Raw genomic sequence first — 24302 nt, forward strand, 5'->3', positions numbered from 1 at the left:
GAATGTAAAACCTAACATCAAACAATCTGATTTTCTTTTGAGAAACACAAGCCAATTCTCCCTCTTCTGCCTACTTCACACTTGGGTCCAGTGAAGTGGAAGCATCAATCGGCGATTAAAGGTTTTGAATGAAGTTTACATGGGAGCAAAAATCAGAACTTGATTTACTCCTAATTGCTACTAGTTCTCTCTCTCCCTTCCTCGCAGGCATTGATGGGCTGCCGCATTCTGAAAATAGAGGGGGCTGGAAATACATGGCACCTTTATCAACTCCTGAAAGAAACAAGAAAAACTGATCAATGTTCACCGTCTTTCACCTTTCAGTCATTGACTAACCCAGTACACCTCCAGAGCCCCTCAGTTATATTTTTAATATCCACCCTGCCCTTTGTTTCATCATCTTTCCGAAGACTCTTCCAGGAATTCAGTCTTTTGTACAACAGGACGAAAGCAATAGCTGCTGGTTCTAGCTGGAATGCTGCAGGCCTAAAGCTACAAAACTCAAATTCTGCACCAGCCACAGACAGTTAGAGGACTGTTTTACTCGTTAGATAATACAACAAAGGCGTAGAATTCCCTTGCCCTGCAAGGTGTACACTGCACAATACATCAGAAAAGAAAAATAATGTATATACATAAAGTTTAAAAAAGGAACTTCTCATTTTCAGAGGAATCTTGTGTACAGTTCCACCGAAGAAACAGCAGTTAAAGAATTTCAGTTTAAAAATAACAATCTAACATGCATCAAAATATCTGAAATGAACGGACCAGGAAAATGGGGCTGGATTGAAGGGGAAGGAGAGAGTCAGGGGTGCTGGTAAATGGTTAGTCGTCAGTCAAACAATACTTGGGTCTTTTTGTCTATTCTACAGTGGCAATCTTCAGACAGAGCAACCTTCCAATCCATTCTCCAAATACAACTTTATCTTATATCATTACAAATCACAGTATCTTCTTGTATGTATAAAATTTCAATTCCCGGTATTTCCAAGTCTGCTTCAGGCAGTGATTGCCACTGTCATCCTTAAACATCATGCAACTGCGCAGTCTGTCCACAGAGTGCAGTGGAGAGCTGCCATTAACTGGTATCAGTGCAATCTCTCCCAGCGCTCACCATTCAATGGGTTCTGCCCTTTTGAGCTTCCCTTATGTGATGCTTACAGATCTTTCAATCAAAGGAAAACCTTTAGGGTGGAGAGGATTTAGCCATGCAGGGTTAATCATCCTAGGGATTCAGTGAATGCTTTGGGGTATTACAAAACCTTGTCATTTACTCTGTTTGATAACAAATATAACAGTGAATGATGTAATGGAATAAGTGTGCACGTGCAGGGATTGGATCAGAATTGAGGATAAGATGGAGTGTTGCTGTTTCTGTTTGTTGAGTGTATGCTGAAGTTGCCAGTTTAATCAACATATAATCTGAAACTGAGCAGCCCTTATTGGTGACATATTGAGACAACCCCCACCTTTTCCCTTCTAAGCGACAACAACCACTGACATTTATACCAGTGCGTAACTTAATAGAGCATTCCGAGGTACCTTACTAAACACTGAATACGGCTTTGGAGAAGAGTTCTGGAGGCAACGGAAGACTTGCCTAAAGAAACAGATTTCAGGGCAAGACATACTGTTTTGGATGAGATTTCATAGGCTTGATGATTAAAAGGTACGGATTTGAAATAGTGCTTCTGGGAATAACAAGCTGGAGTAGCTTGCTGAGAGCAAGGGTTGTAGATGTTCAGGAATTAATATGGGTTAGGACACAGGTGGTAGCGGTCTGGGATTGTTATAGGGTGGAACTTGGTGGCTTTCGAAAGGGACTTGGAAAAGCCAACTGTGGAGGTAAGGAAAAATGAATGAGAACATAAGCAACGTAGGGGAAAGATAAAGCAGGCAATATCATGCTAGGGGAAATAGGCCCTGTTGGAGGATGGATTGGATGTAGAGTTTAAAAGTTAACTCAGGGTACAACAGAACACAATGAAGAAGAAATTCCTCTTGGGAAGTAGCACCAAACAAGCAATAGCAAATTTATAGCCTGTCTTACCCTCCGCTCAATTTTCCCTACTATTGATACTTTTAGCACTGGAGTGAGTTCTACTTAACTCATTCCAGCTTGGTTGGAGTATGGGGGTGGTGGGAGAGTGGCTGTCATCTCAGTAGTCTGATACAATTTACATTTCTGCCAAAGTACAAGAGAAGAGGAAAGACACATTAACCTTTTGGATGTGGACCCAGTGCAGGAACTGGAAGATGAGTGAGCCACTCATTAGAACTGGATTGTATTGAGTTTAACACTATGTATAATACGATTTGCTTTTGAAGATGAAGTGATGTAGAAATCTATAAACAATTCGAACAATGGGCTGAATATCTTGTAAAAGCAGCAGGGTTCTTGGCTGCCGGCTGGAGAGCTGATAAGATCCCTGCATTGCCTACTTATTACAAGTCCCACTGCATCTTGTGCCAATGAAGCATTTATAACAGGCCAGTGGTGAGCCTGCTCCTGGGATTATGAACCCTGGGGGCAGAAGTCCCATCCACCAAAAGCTGCTAGCCAATCAGAAGCCAGTAACTCTATTGATGGCAGCACCATTGGGAAGGCAGTGGCTGCTGGAATGACATCCACCCAAGACCTGAATATCATGATGGACCAATGAGTGATGGGGTTGTGGATGAGGGATGAGGTGAGGCGGTTGGCAAAAAGGGCACAGGATGGCTTTCAGCATCTCCCCCTCCCCCCATACCAGATCCCCCAATCAAGCATTGAGCGCCTTTGAGAAGGGGTGCCCTGGGAGCCCACACACAAGGGTTTGCTTGTCATGTTCCCTGCATTACTAGCCCCCTGCCCACAGGTCAGTACCAGTGAGAGGGGAATAAGACTCTTAAATCAGCAAAATTGGACACTCAAAGGCCTCAATTGGCGATAGTGTGAGAAGACCATTCACAGGTCTTCCTACCACAGGTGGAAGTGGGAAGACAGCATGGTCCTAATCACCACCCTTCTGCCCAATTAAATGCTCCCTCATCACCAAATCTACCATGAGGGAGGGCACAAGATTCACCCCAATGGATGTATTTTGGCAAAAGGAAGCATAACAAATACTTTTTGGACAATGTTCCAAGGGTTTGCTTATATTCCAGTTTCTAGTTCCATGTCTTAAACATTAATCTGCCTCTCTCCTCTCTTAATAAATGCTTTTGGTGCTGTTGTACATATCCAGCATTTTCTGTTTTATTTTATATTTCCAATTATTTTCTTAACTGTTAGGATGATACTTTAATCCTGTGTACCATCAAAATCCTCCCCTCCCTGGGACACGAGTCACTTGGTTTTAACAGTAAAAATGTGCTTTTCCCCACACCTCCCACTTCCATCCTTGTCCTGCCCCAAGATATCTCTAAGAGAATTTTCATGCACATAAAAACCAGAAACTAGATGAGGAATGGGAGAACCATACCGTGGCTAACACACTTCCTGTTCCCAGTGACTAATATTTCAATGCACATTTTGTTCAGATGACCAAACATTTTCTTTAACATTGGGAGAAAGAAAATCTCAACTATGGAAGTGTACAAGTACATAAGTAAAATGAGTAGCAAACCCACCCTCTCCTGCAGTCTCCACAGTGAACTGACAAACTTTGGATGATTAGAAATATTTTTGGCTGTCCAACAGAAAATGAGAGACTCCCACGCATGCACGATAGGGGGCATTAGAATGGGGGGGTGGGGAGTGGGTGGGAGGTTGGAGGAAGAATGTGAGAGATGCTGTGCTTTGATTATACAAGAAGCTCCATTCATCCATATTCATGGATTGAAGGACTGCAACAAGTCTGGGATATTGACTGGGGAAGGGGGGTCATGATCATGGCACTTCTGGTCATTTACCCTCCTGATTAGAAATGGAGACAAAGGGCAAGGAAAGGAGGAAAACACATAGCATTCAGATCAGCCACAAGAACCAGTGATGAGGTGACCCCATGACCCAAGTTTGATTGCTATCCAAGCCCCTTTTGTTTTTCAAAGGAAGTATTCAACGTGCCTGGGTATAAACCCACCAGGGACAATGTTTGTAGCACTAAAGCTCTCCAATCTCTCTCAGCTTATTTTACAACAGTCAGTGCTTTGAACAAGGTAACAAGCTGCTGGGTTTCTCTGTTTTCTGCTTTTCCCTTTTCTGTCCTTAATTTAGATCATTTTCAGTAAATTCCTCTTTGATTGACTGTTTCCGTGACTTGCAGTCGGGTACATCGAAACCAAAGTCTCCCCAGTCGTCACCCCGGTTGGGAATGGTAATAGTATGACGCACTCTGAAATGGACAGCCTCCATCACCCGCTGACGCTGCAGCTCCCCACTGATTGTGCTGCTGTTGTTGCTGGACCTGATCAGTTGCTGCGAGCTATAGTCATGCCCCTGTTTGAACTCCTGAAGCCCTCTCCAAATCAGAAGACGGTATTGTTCTGGAATCTTTAGTGCTCCCAGATCCTAATGAGGAAGAGAAGGGCAACGTTAAATGATTGAGTAAGAGTACACCAGAGATTTTATTTTGAAATTTATTCTTGGGATGTGGATATTGCTGCCAACGCCATCATTTACTGCCCATCCTACTTGTCCTGAGAAGGTAGTAGCAAGCCTTCGTAAATCTGTCAGTGACCTAGTAATCAAACAGTGACACTTGCTAGAAAGTGCTTGAGAGTGGATATTGAGTCAGGATTGGATCAGGCTTAGCTATTGCCCCCATGGTTGGATACCTCCCAGCATTCACTGTCTGAGTTCACACAAGAAGATCGGCCACTTGAGCAACCTACAAAAAGGCAGATTGCATCCAAGGACATCTATGGGCCTGTACCTGAGTAAGTGACACCACTAAAGATAGACTGACCTCCCTAGAAGGGCTTCTTCTTGGAACTAATGGAATAGGCAGCACCAGGAAAGGGGTTGGAGTGGTAATACAGTAGTTTTGGCAACTTTCACAGGAACATTCAGGTTATCTCCCAAATTCCCATAAGGTGTGTCCACCCCTGGACAACATGGTCAGAAAGGAGGGAGGAAGTAGGACAAATAAAAAAAAGAAGAACCTATTGAAAGAAAGGAAAGTGAAGCATTTACAGATTGAGGGATTAGAAGTTATTCTGATTTCCTTTGAACTCCCCAATGGCTTTGTTAGTAAACAGTGCGTAACTGAGCAACGAAAAGCAGAAATCCCAATCCATGCTTAGTTAGCTAGTCACTGGTAAGTTGCAGTTGTGGTGCTAGAATTGGCCTCAGTGCCTGAGGGCTGTGGAGGGGTAAGAACATCGGGTGGGGTTCGTGTTTCTTATTGCAATCCTGTGCTCCCCTGCTTGATTGTGCATGTGCCGACATCCAGCAAGGACTGGATCAGCTTAAGCTGGTATCATTGGGACAAGTGAATCAAAAATCAACACCTTCATTGAAGGAGGAACAGGGAAAAGTGTACTTAGGAGACAAGAAAAATCATTTGATTAATAGGATGAAGAAATGGGCATAATTCTACACTTAAGTGTATAAAAAAAAACTAATGTGTCTTTAATAAAAGGATCAGCAACTCAAGCTCCAGTGTAGCCTGATGCTACACTGATAGGTTCCTGACTTTGCCTGGCTTACTAAGAGGCTGTTCCATGGAGAGGTATGTAGCTTATTGAGGGATCTCTCCTTCCTTGTGATGGGAATCCTCCACCTCTTAAGTGCTTCACCAAACTGGTGTGGGTAGAATCAAGAATTTGGAGGCATGTGGAAGTCTGGCTTCAAACTGATGTACAACCAATCCATGGGCCACACCTTTGCATCATAAAATGTATCACTTTTCAGAAAAGGGATCCAGCTGTCGTTATCTCCATTCATAAACCACCTAAGTATTTGTAAACAGTACCTCCAAGGAAAGGTTCTGCAAGTGGTACATAGTCTGCAGCCCTTGTGAGGTGAAATATTCCAGACAGTTAGGACAGCCCAGACCTGTTAAAAAACTATGAAAGAAAATTCAATAAACACACAGAATGAGGCTGACTACAAAACATTACAGGTTTATTAAGTCTGAATGGGCTGACCAGAAAATATTACAGGTTGATTGACCAGAAATTGTTACAGGTTTATTGAACTAAATGGTGATACATGGTTGGGGCTTCTTGGAAAACATCATCTACCCAACTAATACTGCATTTGTTGTTTTCACGAACCTAACCTCCCCATTTGCTTTTAAAAAAAAGTTGACTCAAACATTTCCATAGCTGCTAGCCACGTTCTGATGCCTTTCTCTTCCAACATGATTTTTATTCACCTTAGAACCTCAACAGTGAATGTTGGCAGGTTTGGCTGTGAGAGGCATTGCAGTCAAGACCGATCCTGTCCTCACCTGCAGTGCTCACTTTCCAACAGGAGTTGTTGAATTGTGAGCAGGAGGGCTAACTTGAATAAATTCCTCTCTTTTCTGATCCAGAGGCACCGAGGTCAACTGTGGCACCACTCCTACTGCTACACTGACTGGGATCAGCTAAAAGCAGATAGAGGATTATACCATGGAGCCTTACTGGCTAAGCTTCCATTGTTTCATCAGGGTATGTCATTGGGAAAGGTATTTCTGTTTTTCCAAGCCAAAAATTGAATAGCAAGTTACATTAAATGAGCGTGAGGTTAATGATACGATATACAATTAGGAAAGAATCACCCACAGCTGATCACCTGAAGAAGTATACGTGGCATAAGAGAGAGAAGGCTGCTCACCTGACAAGAGCTGGATCTGCAGTGTATGGTGGGGGAGGAGTGCAGTGTGAGGTTGGCCCCATGCCTGCTGACTGTGAGGAATTTCCTCCGTTGATATTACCATTGGTTGGTATATGATGATGGTGATGATGGTGGTGGTTATTCATTATAGTTGGGCCTATAAGAGAAAATACAATATTAATAATTTGAGGGGGATGTCCCTCTATTTCAGTGCTCATTTCCTCTAGTCTTTACTCTTTATTGGCAGTTGATGAAATGTTTGCAATACTTGCTTCAACTTGTTGGTGTGAAAGTTTTTGTTACAGGAATAATTTGCTCCCCATTCTGAACACAAGTGTGGAAATATTATTCATATTTAACAAAATTACCCAAATACACATGAGAAGTGAAAGTTAGAGGTGACTCTATGACCAAAAGAGAGAAAGGAAGAGCTGTCTTTGCAGGGTGCATATCTCAGGGAATCTTGAACATCGAGCTGCTATTTCCTGAGATCCATTCTCCCAGAATGCTGTTCCACATGGGGAGCACCAGATTGAAGAATCACCCCTACAACATCACAAAAGCAAAATGCTAGAAACAAGATGTTGGAAATCTGAACAAGTTGGGCTGAATAGCCTGTTTCCATGCTACAAAGCTCTATGAATCTATGACCTCAGGCAAGATTTTCCGGTTTTGGGGTGAGTGCAGACGGAAAATTCAGCCCATCTCAATCTGATCTGTCAACTGTCTTTCTCTCCAAAAATACTACCTGACCTGCTGAGATTTTCCAGCATGATTGTTTTTATTGGAGGACTTGCTCTTGTGTATGAGAAAGACTGGAGATCCCAACACACAAGGTCCTTATTAAAAGTCAAGCTTTGAATAGCGCACTTCATTGAATGGTTCACCCTCTCTCAGTATTGCAACTTTCTCTGCACTTTATTAATAAAGATACAACCAATGCTCATCCTTACTTTCCTCTTTACTTCATTCAAGTTCCAAATTCTCCATGTCATATTCTCTTGTTTCTCCTTATTGTCACAGAGGCATTGGAAACTCAGAGTGGAGGCCAAAGTTGCAAATGGTCTGGCTCAGTCTGAGATACTGGCTAGGGAGAGAGATGGGGTCAGTGGCAAAAGTACAGAGTTTGTGGTAGGGGCCAAAGATGATTGCTGCCCAGTGGTAAATAGGAGGAAGTCGAAGATTGAATTGCTTTCAAGACTTGATGGTGGACAAGTGGATTTGAAAGGACAGGGTTACAACAACCAAGGAGACAGAACCATCTGCAATCTCAGATAGCATAGGGACCAGGAATGAAAGTTAATTGGTCAGGTACTGGGGAGTCAAGAGAGCAAGAGACGGATCTCAAAGAGAAAGTAAGCTAGAAAGGCATTAGGGAATAAAAGAGAAGGAAGATGTGAGATTAGGGATAAGGCTGTCAGGATCCTTCAAGGAGGTATAGATTGGTGGGCAAGGGCGGGAATGCAATTAAATGAGATCTTTGAATCTTAATGATAAAACGTTCCATGAATTCCTAGCATTTGTTACTGTTGGGGAGGATGGAGAGAGTAGAGTGAGAGGCTGAAAGAAATAGTTTGTAGCAGAGAAAAAAAGGCCAGACGTTATTCCTCTCCAAGATGATCCTTGAGTACTGGGCAGTTTGGTATGTGAGCCAGATCCAGTGACAAATGGGTCAACCACATCGCACCAGTTACATTCTAGTGTGCCTCCCTGGGATCTAAAAGAGGTGAAAGTGGGAAATGACTGATATGGGCGAGAGTTTTTTTTTACAGGGGAGAAAAGCATCATAGATGGTGGTGTCTCAATATTACTAAGCAAAACGTGATTACAAAAAGATAAGGACACTATCACTGGGTCTGATGTGCAAAGGTTAGATTGAAGCCTGTTACCAGGGTAACATAGGACAAGCTCTCAGAGAAAAACAAAAGTGTTCCATTCCCAAGTAATGCTGATTCTAAAGGTTGACAAGTGTGCACATTCTAACAAGACGCAAACATCTGCAGAAACACACAGCGTCTGTGCTTAGTTACCCATGTGTCCAAGGTTGGCTGAGGTACTCGGGCTGTGTTGGGAGGGCTGTCCCACCAGTTGGTTGACAGAGGGCAGTTTGTTCATCATGTTGGGGATCTTGTTTGTAGGCGGTATCACTGCACCATAGGAAGATGAAGCCTGCTGCCTACTCAAAACAACAACGAAAACATCAATTAGAATGATTTAAAGACTTGGAAAGAAAATGTATTCTACATATTACACAAAAAGAGAGAAACTTCCCTTGAGTCATTACAGGAATGCATGGTAAAGCTATACAAAAGGAATTGGAATGGGACTGAGCTACCCAAAATGGGAAAGCTAAAGGTTCATTCTTTGGATGGTGTTGAGCTAGCTTACTCACAATAACCCAGAACCAGAGAGAGAAACCTACAAAAGTTATCAGTCCTGAAAGCTACCCATGATGCCCACTAAGAAGCAAGTGTGGGAAAATGTCAGTTGAAGCCAGGATTACAGCTTGATTTCAACACCCACCACAGTTGAATAGCTTGCAAACACTCACTGTTGAAGAATGGTGACTCAGGCAAGATATTACAAGGCTGCAGATGCTTGTGGAACCATAACTCAGCAAGAGCCGATGGCGTCCAGAAAGGAACGGAGGGAATAATGGGCAGTAATTTGCTCCTATGTGGCTCAATATGCAACATGTAAATGTGCTCTTTCCCAAGCTTTACTGTTCCTATAATTCACTTTGGGCTGACTATTGTGAAATTACTGATTGAAATGTGGGAGAGTGAACCTGTGAGTAATACCATCAAGCTCTTCACACTCCAGTGAGATTTGAGTAAGGAAAAAGCTAACAAGCAGGCTTGTGTCACAACAAATTCTGTCACCTGGACATCAGAATTGGGCAGGGTCATGTCTCTGCTGATGGTTATTTTTCATTGAAAGAGACTGTTGTGTGTTGAGGTATTTGAATTTAAAAATGAAGGAGGTGGGGGCTGGTGGGGAATTTTAGAAATAAGCATCAGAAATAATGGGATTTTCCGAGTGTAGATACTGACTGGCGCTGTAGCAATTGCTGTTGCTGCTGCCGGTATGAGTCGATAAGTTGCTGAGGTACCAATTCCATCAACTCCAGGCTCTCCTTGATCTTCATGAGGATTTCAAAATTCTCTCGTCCTCGTACCTGCAGGAAAAGATTAAGACCATCACACTCATTTCTATTGTATCGCTTACAATAATAATGTGACAACGTTGATTGACCTATTCCCTCTATAATCCAGGGCAAGTTGCAATGCCCCAACTGTTACTCAATACAAAATCAACTAACTCAGCACAGATTGAAACTGGGACCTTCCTGGTTTATTTTAACCAAAGGAGCTAATAAATCTGTTGGTGTAACTCATCCCATTGATGAGAAGCTATAAGAGAACTGCTAGCTTTTGGAAACCATTGTATTTTGATTCAGTTTTAATCGGTTTGAAAAACTAGAAACAGGATTTCTGACCAGGCCCTTAATTCTACAATGTGAAATTTTGCTAGCAAGCTCAAAGACCAGAAACTTACCATAGCAAATAGTCACAATGGGACTATATTCCCAAGGTGGTGGGCATGTGATTTACTCAGTGTTTTTCCATGACTAAGTCACATCCCTTGTCACAGTTGTGGGCTCATTGCACAAATACTGGTACACTAATTGTCGTTTAACAGCCAATTTCAATCAGTGAAGTCTGTGGAAAATGGCAATACTGCACTGATACAATTGGGTTGCTCTTCTGAGGTTGAAGGTGAGGCATGTTGTTGCAGCAGAGTACAAGAAAAGATATTTTGCAACATGTCTAAGTTCTTCCTGACTTGAGAATGCTTGATGCTGACACTGGACATTCAAATTGAAAAATGTACCTTTGCTCAACACTTGGCGTCAGCTGTGGCTTGGTGGGTAGCATTCCTGCCTCTGATTCAAGACAGCTGTGGATTCAATCCTATACCGGGAGCTTGATCATTAAGTCAAGGCTGGCACTCCCAGTGCAGTACTGGCAAAGTGCTGCATCGCGCAGTTGAAGGTCTCAGTGTTCAGATGAGGTGTTTGATCGAGGATAGGTCTACCCTCTTTGGTGGCTTAAGTCCTTTGCTGTCCTGGCCAATATTTATCCCTTCCCCAAGGGAAATTTTCTGGCCACTTTCCACATTGCTGTGTGTGGGATCTTGCTTTTCGCTAACCAGTTGCAGATTTTCCTACATCACAACAGTTTTTCAAAAGTACTTCACTGGCTGAGATGTGTTTTTGGAGATCCTGAGGTCATGAAAGGTATTCTTTTCACTAAAATTTTTTACTTTGGTTAAAATAACTAGCTATTCATTAAAAATACATACATCCTTAACTTTGGGGGGCTAAGTTTCAGAAAGAGAACTGTTCCATTGTCCAATTGTAATAATGCTCATCTTGAAAAGGTGTGCTTTCAGTTCACTACTTTTCAATCCACTTTTGGTAGCAGGGCATTCAGCTAGCGCACTGCTTCTTCTCTTTCAACCACCTTTAGGAGCTATCTGACTAGCATTTCAATAATCCTTTCTAATCTCTGTCCTTATAGCTCAGTATTCAATTTCTTTACTGCAATTTCTGAAGTACTTTGGATTGTTTTATGTTAAGGGTGTTATAAAATATACACTGCTGTTGGTCCACGCAAATAAATGGAAAAGCAAAAACGTAAGAGATCCACATGAATACGGTCTGGCTGGTTAGGAGAGCGACCATTAACCACAGTCCTGCTGGGATAATTGGAAAAATTGGGCAGACTTGATGTTACTAGTGATCAGTGCCAGAAAGTGTTCATATGTGGATGTTGGATGAGAACAGGGTTGTACTAAATTTTTAAAAATTCATTCATGGGTTGTGGATGTCGCTGGTTAGTCCAGCATTTACTGTCCATTCCTAATTACCCTTGAGAAGGTGGTGATGAGCTGCTGCTGTAGACCATGTGCTGTTAGGGAGGGAGTTCCAGGATTTTGACCAGTGAAAAAAACAAAAATATATTTCCAAGTCAGAATGGTAAATGACTTGGAGGAGAACTTCCAGATGGTGGTGTTCCCATGTATCTGCTGCCTTTGTCCTTCTAGACAGTAATGGTCATAGTTTGGAAGGTGTTGTCTAAGGAGCTTTGTGAATTCTGCCAACTACTCCTGCCTTGGGTCACACAAGAAGAGGGTAAAGCATCTGAAGAGCCGCTGGCAACTTATCCTATTCAATAAATGGAGTCCTGTCTCAGCAAATTTAATTATTAAATTTTGAGAGCCTGCTATCATTAGAAAGGGTAGACATCGGAGAGCATATGGTGAGGAGAATATTGGGAAGAAAAAGATAGGAAATGTGTGGACCATGGAGACACTGGATGCTTTGATGGCTAAAGAAAAAATGTGTATACTCACAGGTACATAGAAGAACTCCTCATCTCCATGCCTCCTCTTTTTGATGCCTGCATTGGGCCCTTGAACTCCCTGTGGTGTCTGTTTGAAGGCTGAAGCACAAAGTATAAGAGCATCTAGTCACCTCTCGTGCGTATCCACTCATGATCTGTTTTACAACCTTTCCTTAAAAATATAATTTCTAATCTTGTAAATTACCCCAGGCCAGATTGTATAGTCTATAATGAGTTTGAAATTTTATTCCACTTTTTTTTAAAACAGTAACTTTGAATTTGGTTAAAATAAATAAAAATAATGTCCTGGTAATGTACAGTCTTTGCGCCATATAGCCATGGAATTCCCATCTCTGCTGAGTTCATGACATCAGTAAGTCCGTGTCTGTAGAGGCTAAGTGCTCACTGACAAGCTTTCAAGGTTGTGGGAACAATGAAAAGTTTCACAGAGACAACTGAGTCCGGTGTGTGTCTCAGCCTTTGAAACGGAAACCAACACAGAAACAGATGGTAACATTAGGGGATGCCCACCTCACCTATAGTCAGACCAGCAAAACTTACTGCGTTTGTTACCATTTCCATTTTTTGCTGCGCTCTCGTTGATAGCTTGCTGCTCACGGTAATGGTCCTCATCTGCTTTTCGATCTCTTCCTGGGCAGGCACAGATTCGACCCTCAAATGACCGGCGTCCAAGAACCTGACCACTGAAGACGACAACCGGGGCACTCATTTGGTGAGGGAATTTCATCAGCCCCAATAACCCCAAATATCAAATCACATCTTTATTGCAGAAAAACAATCCAGCTCACCTCACAGAGGAAAATTGGAGAAGGTATTGGGGTAGCATGGTGGCACAGTGGTTAGCTCTGCAGCACAGTGGTTAACACTGCTGCCTCATAGCTTCAGGGACCTGGGTTTGATTCCTGACTTGGGTGACTGTGAGGAGTTTTCACGTTCTCCCCATGTTTGTGAGAGTTTCCTCCAGGTGCTCTGGTTTCCTCCCACAGTCCAAAGATGTGTGGGTTAGGTAAGGTGGTCATGCTAAATTGCCCCCCAATGTCCCAGGATCCATAGATTAGAGGGATTAGTGGGTTAAATATGTGGGGATAAGGGCTAGATGGGATTGTTGTCAGCGCAGACTCAATGGGCTGAATGGCCTCCTTTTGCACTGTAGGGTTTCTATGATTTCTATGTATTATAAATTTTTGGGAGGGTTTGAAGACGTGACTGAAAGCTTTCGTTGAAGAGATGTATTTGAAAAAGTGTATAAATGTGGGAAGAGGGATAACCAAGGTTTTGCTGGGTTGTTCCTTAAAAATAGGGAGAAGTAGCAAACAACAGGCTGGAGGCTGCATGGGAAACACAAAAAGTAGGATTGAAGGATCCAAGTCTAGACAGGTTGTTGAGGCCTTGTGCAGCCAGGCCCAGGAGTAATTTAAAAATAATAAATTTTATCTATAATCCATTGGAGGACAGGGAACATTATGGATCAGCAAGGATACGAGTCAGAATATAAACTAACACAATGAGTGGAGTAGGATAAACTAAAGTTCTAAATATTGATACAAAGGGCAGAATTTTTTGTAGGTGGCAGTGCCACCACTGCTGCCAAAGAAAAAGAAAGGGGTGAGGGGTGTGACCCTGCTTCAGTGAGCAGCAGGATCCAGGGCTGCATTTGCTAGCGGCGTCCAATTAAAGAGCTACCATCAGGGCTACCAGCCTATTAAGAGCAGAAGACTGCCCCAAGAACAGGCCAATCAAAAAGTTAGCATCTCAACAGGGCCATAGCTGGGATTGGCCATTGCCAGGGCTACAGGATGAGAGCACATTGATGGCTGTATGAGGAGTCTAGGGACACTGGAGCTATTAGGATAGACCCTGGAGATGGGTGGGGTTTCACCAAGGGCAGGGAGCAGCCTCAACTACTGATAAAATGCCAGAGGAGGTGGAAAGAGGCTTTTAGACACTTCAATCGTGTTCTGGGGTGGGCTACCCTGTTTGCTACCTTCCCCACTCCTGGCAAAATGGCATGGCAGCAAGATGTTAAAAGGCATTTTGCCAGCCTTCCTGCTTCTGAGCCCATCCCCCCCACAAAAAGCTGGTAAAATTCGGCCCAGATACTCATCATGCTGTCTAACTTGTGTCCTTAATGAATGATCAAATATCTTGGAATCAGGCAGCAGTGATTGTAATCCAACATTCTTGTAGAGTCAGTTACTCACTCTCTTGTTTCCAAGGTGATGATAATGAGGATGGGTCGTCGATTCATTCCACCCACACAGCTACTGTTACACATGAAGTTGTACAGGATTGTAGTGAACTCTGTTCCTACCTGTTCAAAGCGGAAGAATCAATTAATCAATCAATAAATAAAGTAATAGTCAACAAACTAACCAATACACATTTCGGTATATATGTGTGGAGTTACAATTTATAACATTGAAAATAAGACTCATCTCATATCTCCATTTCAACTCTTTCTACAAACAATCTCAAAGTTGTGGAACTCCTTATCTCCTAAAAGCTTAGTGTTGCCTAACAACTGCTTCTAAGTTTACTCAATCTTCTCTTCAAAACAGATATCCTTCACAATGGCCCAGTTCACTGGAGTTTCTCAATTTAACACAGTGAATGGCCACTGCTGAAATCTATCTTTTCCTTTCAAGTTCCTATCTCTGATCTACCCAACATGTGCTTCCAGCATTTTCCATCCTTACTCTCATATATTCTGAACTTACAGTTTTGATTCAGGATATAACGTACAGGATTTAACGTTACAACTTTATCCATAACAAAAAAAACTGTCAGAATTTATCTGATTTCTTATGTCTCATTGTCTCTTGTGGTTGAAATTCTTGTTTTATCCAGCACAATCTGCTGGTCTAACCTTTTTCTAAAATTAAGAGGTGTCAAGAGTAGTGGGCCCTTAGGGTGGAATTTTATGGCCCCCTCCACCAATGGGATCTGCCAAAATCAATGAACATTTGAACAGCTTGCTGCAATTTCTGGCCCTGCTAGGATGGTGCTGTAAAATTCTGCCCCAAGTTTCTAACAATAACCATTTCATATCTGACACTAGGTGTCAGTATAACCTTAGCAGTGTGCTATTCAAGGGACCTACCCTGTACAGAATATGGATTTCAGATCCAAAACACTACATTCTGCATTCTCTTGTTTCCTTCTCTATGAATAGGATGCCTTGTCTATATAGCGTGCAAGAAACAATACTTTTCATGGTATACCAATACGTATGACAATAATAAATCAAATCAAATCCTTAACGTGTTCTGCACCCTGCACTTTACAATTCCCATGATGGGAGGGAGGGGAAATTTCCACAATACTATATCTCACCGTGATTTTTCGTACATTGTTGATCATTATAGTACACAGTGCAACAGAACACAGACTGCAAAATATAACTAACTGATTCAAAGTATAAAAATCGTTTACTCTGTGTTGCCTCTGATTAATTGTATGGAGCATTGGTGAGGCCACATCGGGAATTTTATGTGTAGTTTTGGTGTCCTTATCCGAGGAAGGATGTTTTTCTATAGAGGAGTGCAGCGAAAGTTTACCAGGCTGATTCCTGGGATGGCAGGTCTCATATGACGAGAGACTAAGTTGGTTAGGATTATATTCACTGGAGTTTAGAAGAGTGAGAGGGAATCTCATAGAAACTTATAAAATTTTAACAGGGTTAGACAGGGTAGATTCAGAAAGAATGTTCCCAATGGTGGGGCAATCCAGAACTAGAGGGTAGCGGGTAACCCTTTTAGAACTGAGGTGAGGAGAAATTTCTTCACCCAGAGAGTGGTGAGTGTGTGGAATTCACTACCATAGAATGTAGTTGAGGCCAAAACAGTGTCCGATTTCAAGAAGAAATTAGATATAGTTCTTGGGGCTAAAGGGATCAAGTGATATGGGACAGAAGGTGGGATCAGGATATTGATTTTGATGGTCAGCCATGATCAAAATGAATGGCAGAACATACTCGAAGGACCAAATGGCCTGCTTCTATTTTTTACGCACTTGTGAACAAACTGCGGAGTGCAATGATCTCAGGGATGAGCTGAATCTCTTTATTTGTGAACAAAAGACAGGAACACATCTTCCTTCCTGACTGGATTAATGGATGATTCAATCACTTGCTACCTAGCTCAGGGACAAACGTAAGAATGAAAAATGTACAGATGCAACGTACCTGTGGAGGCTCAAATGGCACCAAGACGCTCTGCCGTCCAGTGACAGCGTCATCGATGTACTGAGCAAGGTTGTTTCCTTCCACTCTGATCAGGTGACTTGCTGGAGCAGACTGACCTGGGAGGATGACAGTAACATTTCAGCCATAAATTGCAACCAGGGCAAAACTAAATGATGAGGGCCCAATGAGGATTCACCCAGAAGGAAGCACATGGATCCAATATAAAAATGATAACATTTCCCACAGGTAGAGCTTATTCTATTTTATTACTTATCTGTAATGAGAAGTGAATAAATAAGACCATAAGATATAGGAACAGAATTAGACCATTTGGTCCATCATGTCTGTTCTGCCATTCAATCATGGCTGATATTTTTCTCATTCCTGTTCTCCTGCCTTTTCCCCATAACCCCAGATCCCTTTATTAATCAAGAACCTATCTAGCTGTGTCTTAAAGACACTCAATGACCCGGCCTCCACAGCCTTCTGTGGCAAAAAGATCCACAGATTCATTACTCTCTGGCTGACAAATTCCTACTCCTCCCCGTTTTAAAGGATCGTTCCTTTAGCCTGAGGTTGTGCCTAGAATGAGAGAATGAAGATCTGACTGAACTATAACCCAGGATAGAATTCAGAAGTCAGGCATGTACCATCTGAGGTAGGATTACAAGTTTTAATTTGTTAACTTTCTTATACCTCACTTCCAAATTTCTCCTCTTCTTTCCTCATGCTAAGATGCAGGTCTATAAATGCCACCATGCCTTCATCTGTCTCACTCGAGGCAATTCTGCATATATATTATGTACAGAAATATATCTATGTTTAGAGATTGTTGGCAGGTTATACAGCTGTTGAGGTGCAGCACAATTGTACCTGAGAATAATCCTGTCCTCGCTAGCAGGTGTTGGTGAATGGTAATCGGGAAGGGGGAAATCTAGTTGACTTTTCTCCCTCAGTAAACAGGAAGGACAGAGGTCAATCGTAGAGTTTCCTATCACTGTCATGGTTGAGATCAGCACAGACTGAAGATTGAACTGCAATCTTCCTTGTCTGTTGCATACAAGGCTGCAGCCAACTGAAAATCCCAAGATAATTTGTTATCTAAATGTTGATCATATCAGAACAATTAATTTTTCACTTAAGTTTGGAAACCTCAATGCATGTGGGAATTAAACAGTGGAGAGGGAGCATCATAACTGGTGAGGAAAAGCATGAGGAGGTTATGAGATTGGAGATAATATCTAGAATAACACTGCTGCCAAAAAAACCTGGCTGAGGTGAGTAAACAGATGTTGTACAAATGAGCTGACTTATGTTTACTACAGCTGTTTACTAAGCTCAGCACAATCTAACTGGCAGGAATAATCTAGATGGCAATTGCAACATGGCCTTACTTACAGGTGGTTGATTTGTGGGCCTGATAAAACTTCAGTTGGCAGACACAGAGCTGGTTGAAGCTTCTTTACTGAGTTTGGCTGCAGATGGCAAATAGTCTATACTTAAGCGTAAGTTTGGCACTGCGCCCAATGGCAATATTTTACATGCTGATTGGCTAATTTTGACACTGGCTAATTTTAACACTATCAGTTCACTGGTGCATATTTGAAAAGCCTCTGAGTGTGAACATAACTGAACTTGGGAAACTTGGCAACTTTCCATGTTGACTGATGGGGGATAAGGCAATTAAGACACTTTGACATACTGACTCCCAGATTCAACTCCGTGTACACTGAGTGACTGATTCTGGCTATGCTGCTGGGAAACACCCAGCCGTCATCCAACAGGTAAGGAAGAGCCACCCCCAGCTTGTATCTCTTGAGCAGTTGATTTTGGAACAGATGAGGGAGCCTGCCCTCAGCAGAGAATGGCCAGGGCAATATAGATGATGTTGGAAAGGAGAATACCAGATCCCTCTGTTGTCGTTTCTGCATTACTCTCTGCCACCAATTCTTTAAGTTTGAGTTGCTTCTGTGTGAAATGTGAATAAATACAACAACGTAGACAATGGATGGTAACTTTAGCTTATACCATAGTCTGGGTGGGACGGAGAATATCGTTGCATGTTAGGTGGGAAGATTACATCGCAAGTTAAAAGGGAGGCTTTGACTACAAGGGCCTTTTGCAATGTGGACACAGTCATATGAAACACGAGATGAAGGGTGGAGTGGGCTTAGTGACTGTTAATACTGTGTAAGTAGAATGGTTTACAAGATCCAGCCCATAGTGAAACTTCTTGACTGGAAAATACATGATAAAATAAATAACCAACTGTGAAATCATTTAGTTGTTTCTCTGCAAGGAAATGCTGCTGTTCCTCAGAGCAAACAATCCTGGTCTCAAGACAACTTCAATCTAAGGCAAGTACTGTTCTATTCATTATTATTTCAATGAGTCATTTTTGCTACTTCAGACCCTCACATTGTGTGAGAAAGCAGAGTACATTCACAACACTCACTAGAACCAAAGGTAGTTGTGAGAGCTTGGAACAAGCCATGTCGGGACTCATTAGAGGAACCGGCACCAAGTCCAACATGTGGTGATAGAGTCGGAGAAATTGGTATATCTTTATTGAAAGTAGCTGTGCAAAGTTCACTTAACCAAATTCCTGGAATCTTTCTGATGACTCAAAATGAACTACCACTTCACTGGAACATTCAGCCAATGATTCTTTCCCCCTTTCAGTCTTTCACTCATTTTATGTTTCAAGTGGAGATAACGAAGTGAAAGAGAATAGCTTGTCTGGTGAGTGAATGCGCAACACTAAGAAAGAAGGATAACTTCAGCAGTTCTGTGCTCTTATACTGAGCTATGCTTGAATGAAGTATTTGTCAAAGAATGAGCTATAGTACTGATTCTCCAGTTTGCAATCCCTCTGAGTTTGACTCTCCACTGGGAGAGAAGATGATTGACTCCAACTGAAACAGAACAGAAATGAACACACAATTTAAATAACGGGCCAATGCTTTGGACAAAAAGAGAGATGAATGGTAGAAAAATGGTCTACATTTTCTGATTGGTGCCACTTCAAGGAGGAGGAAAGTTTCACCCTCCCTTCCCATCAGTGACTATCCATGGCTACTAAGCAGGTACATAGAGAGGGGAGTTACATTGCATCCACTCACCATCATTGAAGTCTCTGCCAAGTTCGTGATTGGGGCAGCGTTTTACCACTTCAGTCACATGCTCAGCCTTCTTGTAGACTGGCATTGCACGCACCACACTGCCTGGAGGTGGTGGCGAGGTCAATTTCACCTGGATTGGACATGTCTTTGCAATCTGACAATAAAGTTTCTTCAGCAGTGGAGAATACTGGAAATAAAATAACACATAGTAAAACATTAATCAAAATCAATCTCAGCCTTCCATAGTAAGTCAGACCCAGAGTAGTCATCAGGTGAAGAGAAGTCAGACAGCAGAGGAACAAGGCACACAGATTTAATTCAGTCCACGTTTTTAAAATCATACACACCATCTTGATTTGTATATGCTGTTTGACTTTTTACAGCTATAGAGATAAACCTAGGAAGTCTTGTGGCACAGTGGGTAGTGTCCTTACCTCTGAGCTAGAAGCTCTGGTTCAAGTTCTGCTCCAGGGCTTGATGGTCCAGGAAGATTTAAGTTTTTTTGCTAGTGTCACAAGTAGGCTTACATTAACACTGCCAAGAAAATCCCCTACTTGCCACACTCCAGCACCTGTTCGGATACACTGAGGGAGAATTTAGCATGGCAAATGGACTAAGGGAGGAAACCCAAGCACTCTGAGGAAACCCACACAGACAAGGGGAGAACGTGAAATCTATGCACAGACAGTAACTCAAGCTGGGTCCCTGGTTCTGTGAAACAGCAGTGCTAACCACTGTGCTGCAAGTACATATACATGTGAAGTGAATTGAATTTGCTGAAGACTGGCATCTGTGATGATGAGGACCTCAGGAGGAGGCTGAGCTCAACACTTTTGGCTGAAGATGGTTGCAAATACTTCAGCCTTAACTTTTGCACTTGTGTGGCGCTTTACCCCATGAAGACTCCTCCTCTAAGTTTTTTTATTTAATTGCCTACCACCATTCATTACTTGTTCTGACAGGGCTGATGAGTTTTGACTTGATCCATTGTTTATGCGATCAATTAGTTCAGTCGATAGCACACTAACTCCACTGATTATCATGCATTTAGTCCTCTGTTGTGACTTCACCTCAGATTGGCACCACATTTGCACAGATGCCTGGCACTCATCGAACCAGGATTGGTCCCCTGGCTTGATGGTATTGACAGTAAGAAGTCTCACAACACCAGGATAAAGTCCAACAAGTTTATTTGATAGTAAACCCACAAGCTTTTGGAACACTGTTCCTTCGTCAGGTGAGTGGAAAGTGAATTCCACCAATACTGTCATGGCCAGATGCATCTGCTACTGGTCAACTGGTGAGGTGATGATCAAATAAGCTTTTTTCGCAAGAGGTCAAGTTAGTTCTCTCACCTCCTGCTGCATGCCTAGTAGGGGTGTGGCACAATGGTTTGCACTGCTGCCTCACAGCGCCAGGGATCCGGGTTCGATTCTGGCCTTGGGTGGCTGTTTGTGTGGAGGTTACACATTCTTCCCGCATCTGCGTGGGTTTCCTCTGGATGCTCTGTAGATTGTAGATTAGGTGGATTGGCCATGGTAAATTGCCCCTTAGTGTCAGGGGATTAGCAATGTAAATAGATAGGGTTACAAGCATAGAGCTTGGTTGAATTGTTGTCGGTGCAAAATGGCCTCCTTCTACACCGTAGGGATTTTACAATTCTATTAACACAGCAATGTTCTTCATGACTCTGCCTGCTCAGTTAATTGTAGTGTTACACTTTGAAGCCCTCCGACCTGAGTATGTTCTGTACACTTGCTGCCTTCAATGCTTGTCATGAACCCAATTGGTCCAGAGCCATTGATGATAACCCCCAAGATCACATCCTCTGGTGGTTCTGCCCTGTCAGTGGAATACCCAGGGATGGTGATGGAGGGGTCTGGGTCATTGGGTGAGAGATAGGATTCTGTGAGTAAGATTAAATCAGGCTTTTGCAACAATTTTGCCACGAATGTTAATGAAGAGCACTTTGCCAGATTGACTGGGCCAAATGTCCCTTTGTCCTTTCTGAATCCAAAGTCTAGGCAAATGCCAGGTAGTTTGTCCAGTCTTATTCTTTTTATATCAGTATTATTTAATTGAGTAATTTAAATTCTCCAGCCTCATGAGAGATTTGGACTCACGTATCTGGATCATTAGTTAAGGTCTCTAGATTACTAGTCCACAATAAACAAAATCAAAATACTACTGTTTCCACTAATAGCATAATATACTGATACAACCATTTTCCCTATTTATGCAGAAACCTAAAGGGTGTGGGCTGTATTTATAGAGTCATAGAGATCTACAGCACACAGAAAGGGCCTTTTGCCCATGGGGTTTATGCCAGCCAAAGACAAACCACCCAACTATTCTAATCCCATTTTCCAGCACTTAGCCCATGGCTTTGTATGGCATCACAAGAGCACATCTGAATACTTAAATGTTATTTGAGCCCAAAACTCAGAGATGAAAGACCAGTTAGCCAACTCAGACCTAACCTCCAGCAAAATGAAGAACAGAGAAAGACTGACACTTATAAAGCACTTCTCACGATCACCAGACGAAGTGTTTTACAGCCAATGTCATACTTCTTTGAAGTGTAGTCACTGTTGTAATGCAGGAAACAGTAGCCAATGTGCACACAAGCTCCCATAAACAGCAAGGTGATTTGCCCAGATAATCTGATTTTGTGATGTGAAATAGTGGGTTCTTTTACATCCAATTGAGAGAATAGATAGGACTTCAATTTAACACATCATCTGAAAGATGGCACCTTCAACAGTGCAGCACTCCCTAAGTAAAAGCCTTGATTATTGTACTCAGGTCCTCAAATGGGACTTGAACGCAGAATTTTGTAACTCAGTGGCAATAGTGCTACTGCTAACACAAGCCATTCAGACTCTTCCTCCTTTTTGATCTTTGTAACTCTTATTTCAACTCATTTTTCCTGAGGATCTTGAAATTGCAGAACCCCTTGCCTTCTTGCAGCTTACTCTTCTTCCCACAAACTACATGATTTCTAAAAATGTTTGGCATCATCTAACTGGTTCCTGATTTACCTTCTTTTCAATTCTTCAGCTTGTTTTGCTGTCTTGTGTTATCACTTGGGTTTCTCCACATAACAAAAAAAAACTTATAGTTTGGTGTGGATTTAAACACAGGTCTCAGAGATGAAACAGAGAGCCAACCCACCTTGCAGTTTCTTTGTGTGGGTCAGCAGTTAGAACTGGCAGTGACCGAACCTTTAATTGTGACCAAATTCTCTTGTGCTTTTTAACAAGACCCAGGTTAGCATTAACAATCTGGAAAGGAATTTGGTCCAAATGTGCGAGGAAGTCATATGGGAATATTTATTCTTGCATCTAGACATCTTCTGAAAGTATCCTAAAAGCCTGTAACAGCTTCCAGAAAACACTGTGACATATAATGAATTTGGTAAACACTTGGTAATCAGTAAGTAAACACTTAAATCCCCATCCGCAATGTTTTGACATTCGCTCATTGAATAAACTTGGAGTACTGTGTGCAGTTCTGGTCCCCACATTACAGGAAGGATGTGGAGGCTTTGGAGAGGGTGCAGAGGAGGTTTACCAGGATGTTGCCTGGTATGGAGGGGAGGTCCTATGAGGAGAGGCTGAGGGATTTGGGGTTGTTTTCGCTGGAAAGAAGGCGGCTAAGAGGGGATCTTATTGAAACATATAAGATGATTAGAGGTTTACATAGGGTGGATAGTGATAGCCTTTTTCCTCTGATGGAGAAATCTAGCACGAGGGAGCATGGCTTTAAATTAAGGGGGGGTAGTTATAGGACGGATGTCAGGGGTGGGTTCTTTACCCAGAGGGTGGTGAGGGATTGGAATGCCCTGCCTGCTGCAGTTGTAAATGCGCCTAGTTTGGGGGCGTTTAAGAGATCCATGGATAGGTTTATGGACGAGAAGGGATTTGTTTAGGTTAGTGGGTCATTGTTTTTTAACTGGTCGGCGCAACATCGTGGGCCGATGGGCCTGTTCTGCGCTGTAATGTTCTATGTTCTATTAAACCTTCTTTGACACTTTTTCTTTTACAATCTTTTTGTATGAAACCCCCTATTGATTCACATCCTGTCAAGAAAATGTAATCTGTCTTGGGGTTTTATTTCTTCCCTATAATAATTGGTGGAATTGCAGTACCAGAAAAACAAAAATAAACCTAAACCTGAGACTGAAACAAAGATAAACCTAAAAACTTAACTGTAGAGTTTCCTTTGTGCGATTCTCAATATTTATATGACAGAACTAAATTTTCTCCATTGTAATGTTTCTCCTTACTTATTTGCTGGGATACAGACTGGGAGTGAGAGCCCACAAAGATAATCTTGCTTCACAGTGCTGGATAGTGAGCAAAACCAGAAATCTGCTCTGAGTAGCTCAGTACTACTTCCACCTCTTACCAACTGAATCTTTAAGAGAGATTTGAACTTGGAATCTAAATTTCAACTCAGCTGAGGATCTTTTGCAAGAATGTCTAAAGTAGTTTTAAAAAATACAATACATATACAAGAATTCCAAATCTACTCGATGCAAAAATGATTTTATTGCAACTTCCAACTAAATCAAACAAGTTTGGTCATGTCCAGTGGAGAAAATCACTTTCTTGTGTCCTGACACTGGTCTTTGAAATTCAAACAGTTTGTTCCACTTTGAAATCAAACCCTCATATTCTATTTTCACTCATGGGTAGAACAGTCGTATGCATGGAGGTCTTCACATTATCATTGGCGTGCTTCAGCATGTCTTTCCTGAGAAGAACCCAGAACTTCACCTGCAGCATATTGTTTCCTGACTTTTCAGCAGTATTTGTATA

The 24302-nt window shown here is 42.1% G+C and overlaps 1 protein-coding gene across 2 annotated transcripts in view; it reads right to left on the reverse strand.

The window, feature by feature from the left end:
• Window positions 1-4098: 4098 nt before the first annotated feature.
• tp73 (tumor protein p73) overlaps window positions 4099-24302 on the reverse strand; it is a 138910-nt gene continuing 118706 nt past the window's right edge. For both annotated transcript variants that reach the window (XM_080182486.1, XM_080182488.1), the window contains 10 exons: window positions 19480-19666; window positions 16358-16473; window positions 14376-14485; window positions 12715-12857; window positions 12164-12252; window positions 9799-9923; window positions 8776-8921; window positions 6746-6902; window positions 5898-5991; window positions 4099-4492 (listed from right to left, as the gene is read on the reverse strand). In XM_080182486.1, the coding sequence (XP_080038612.1) occupies window positions 4190-4492; window positions 5898-5991; window positions 6746-6902; window positions 8776-8921; window positions 9799-9923; window positions 12164-12252; window positions 12715-12857; window positions 14376-14485; window positions 16358-16473; window positions 19480-19666 (1470 nt within the window). In that variant the 3' untranslated portion in view covers window positions 4099-4189. The remainder of the gene's footprint in view (window positions 4493-5897; window positions 5992-6745; window positions 6903-8775; window positions 8922-9798; window positions 9924-12163; window positions 12253-12714; window positions 12858-14375; window positions 14486-16357; window positions 16474-19479; window positions 19667-24302) is intronic.

This window comes from Carcharhinus amblyrhynchos, unplaced genomic scaffold (genome assembly GCF_965287045.1).
Source record: "Carcharhinus amblyrhynchos unplaced genomic scaffold, sCarAmb.v2.hapA scaffold_56, whole genome shotgun sequence".
NCBI classification, from domain to species: Eukaryota; Metazoa; Chordata; class Chondrichthyes; order Carcharhiniformes; family Carcharhinidae; genus Carcharhinus; species Carcharhinus amblyrhynchos.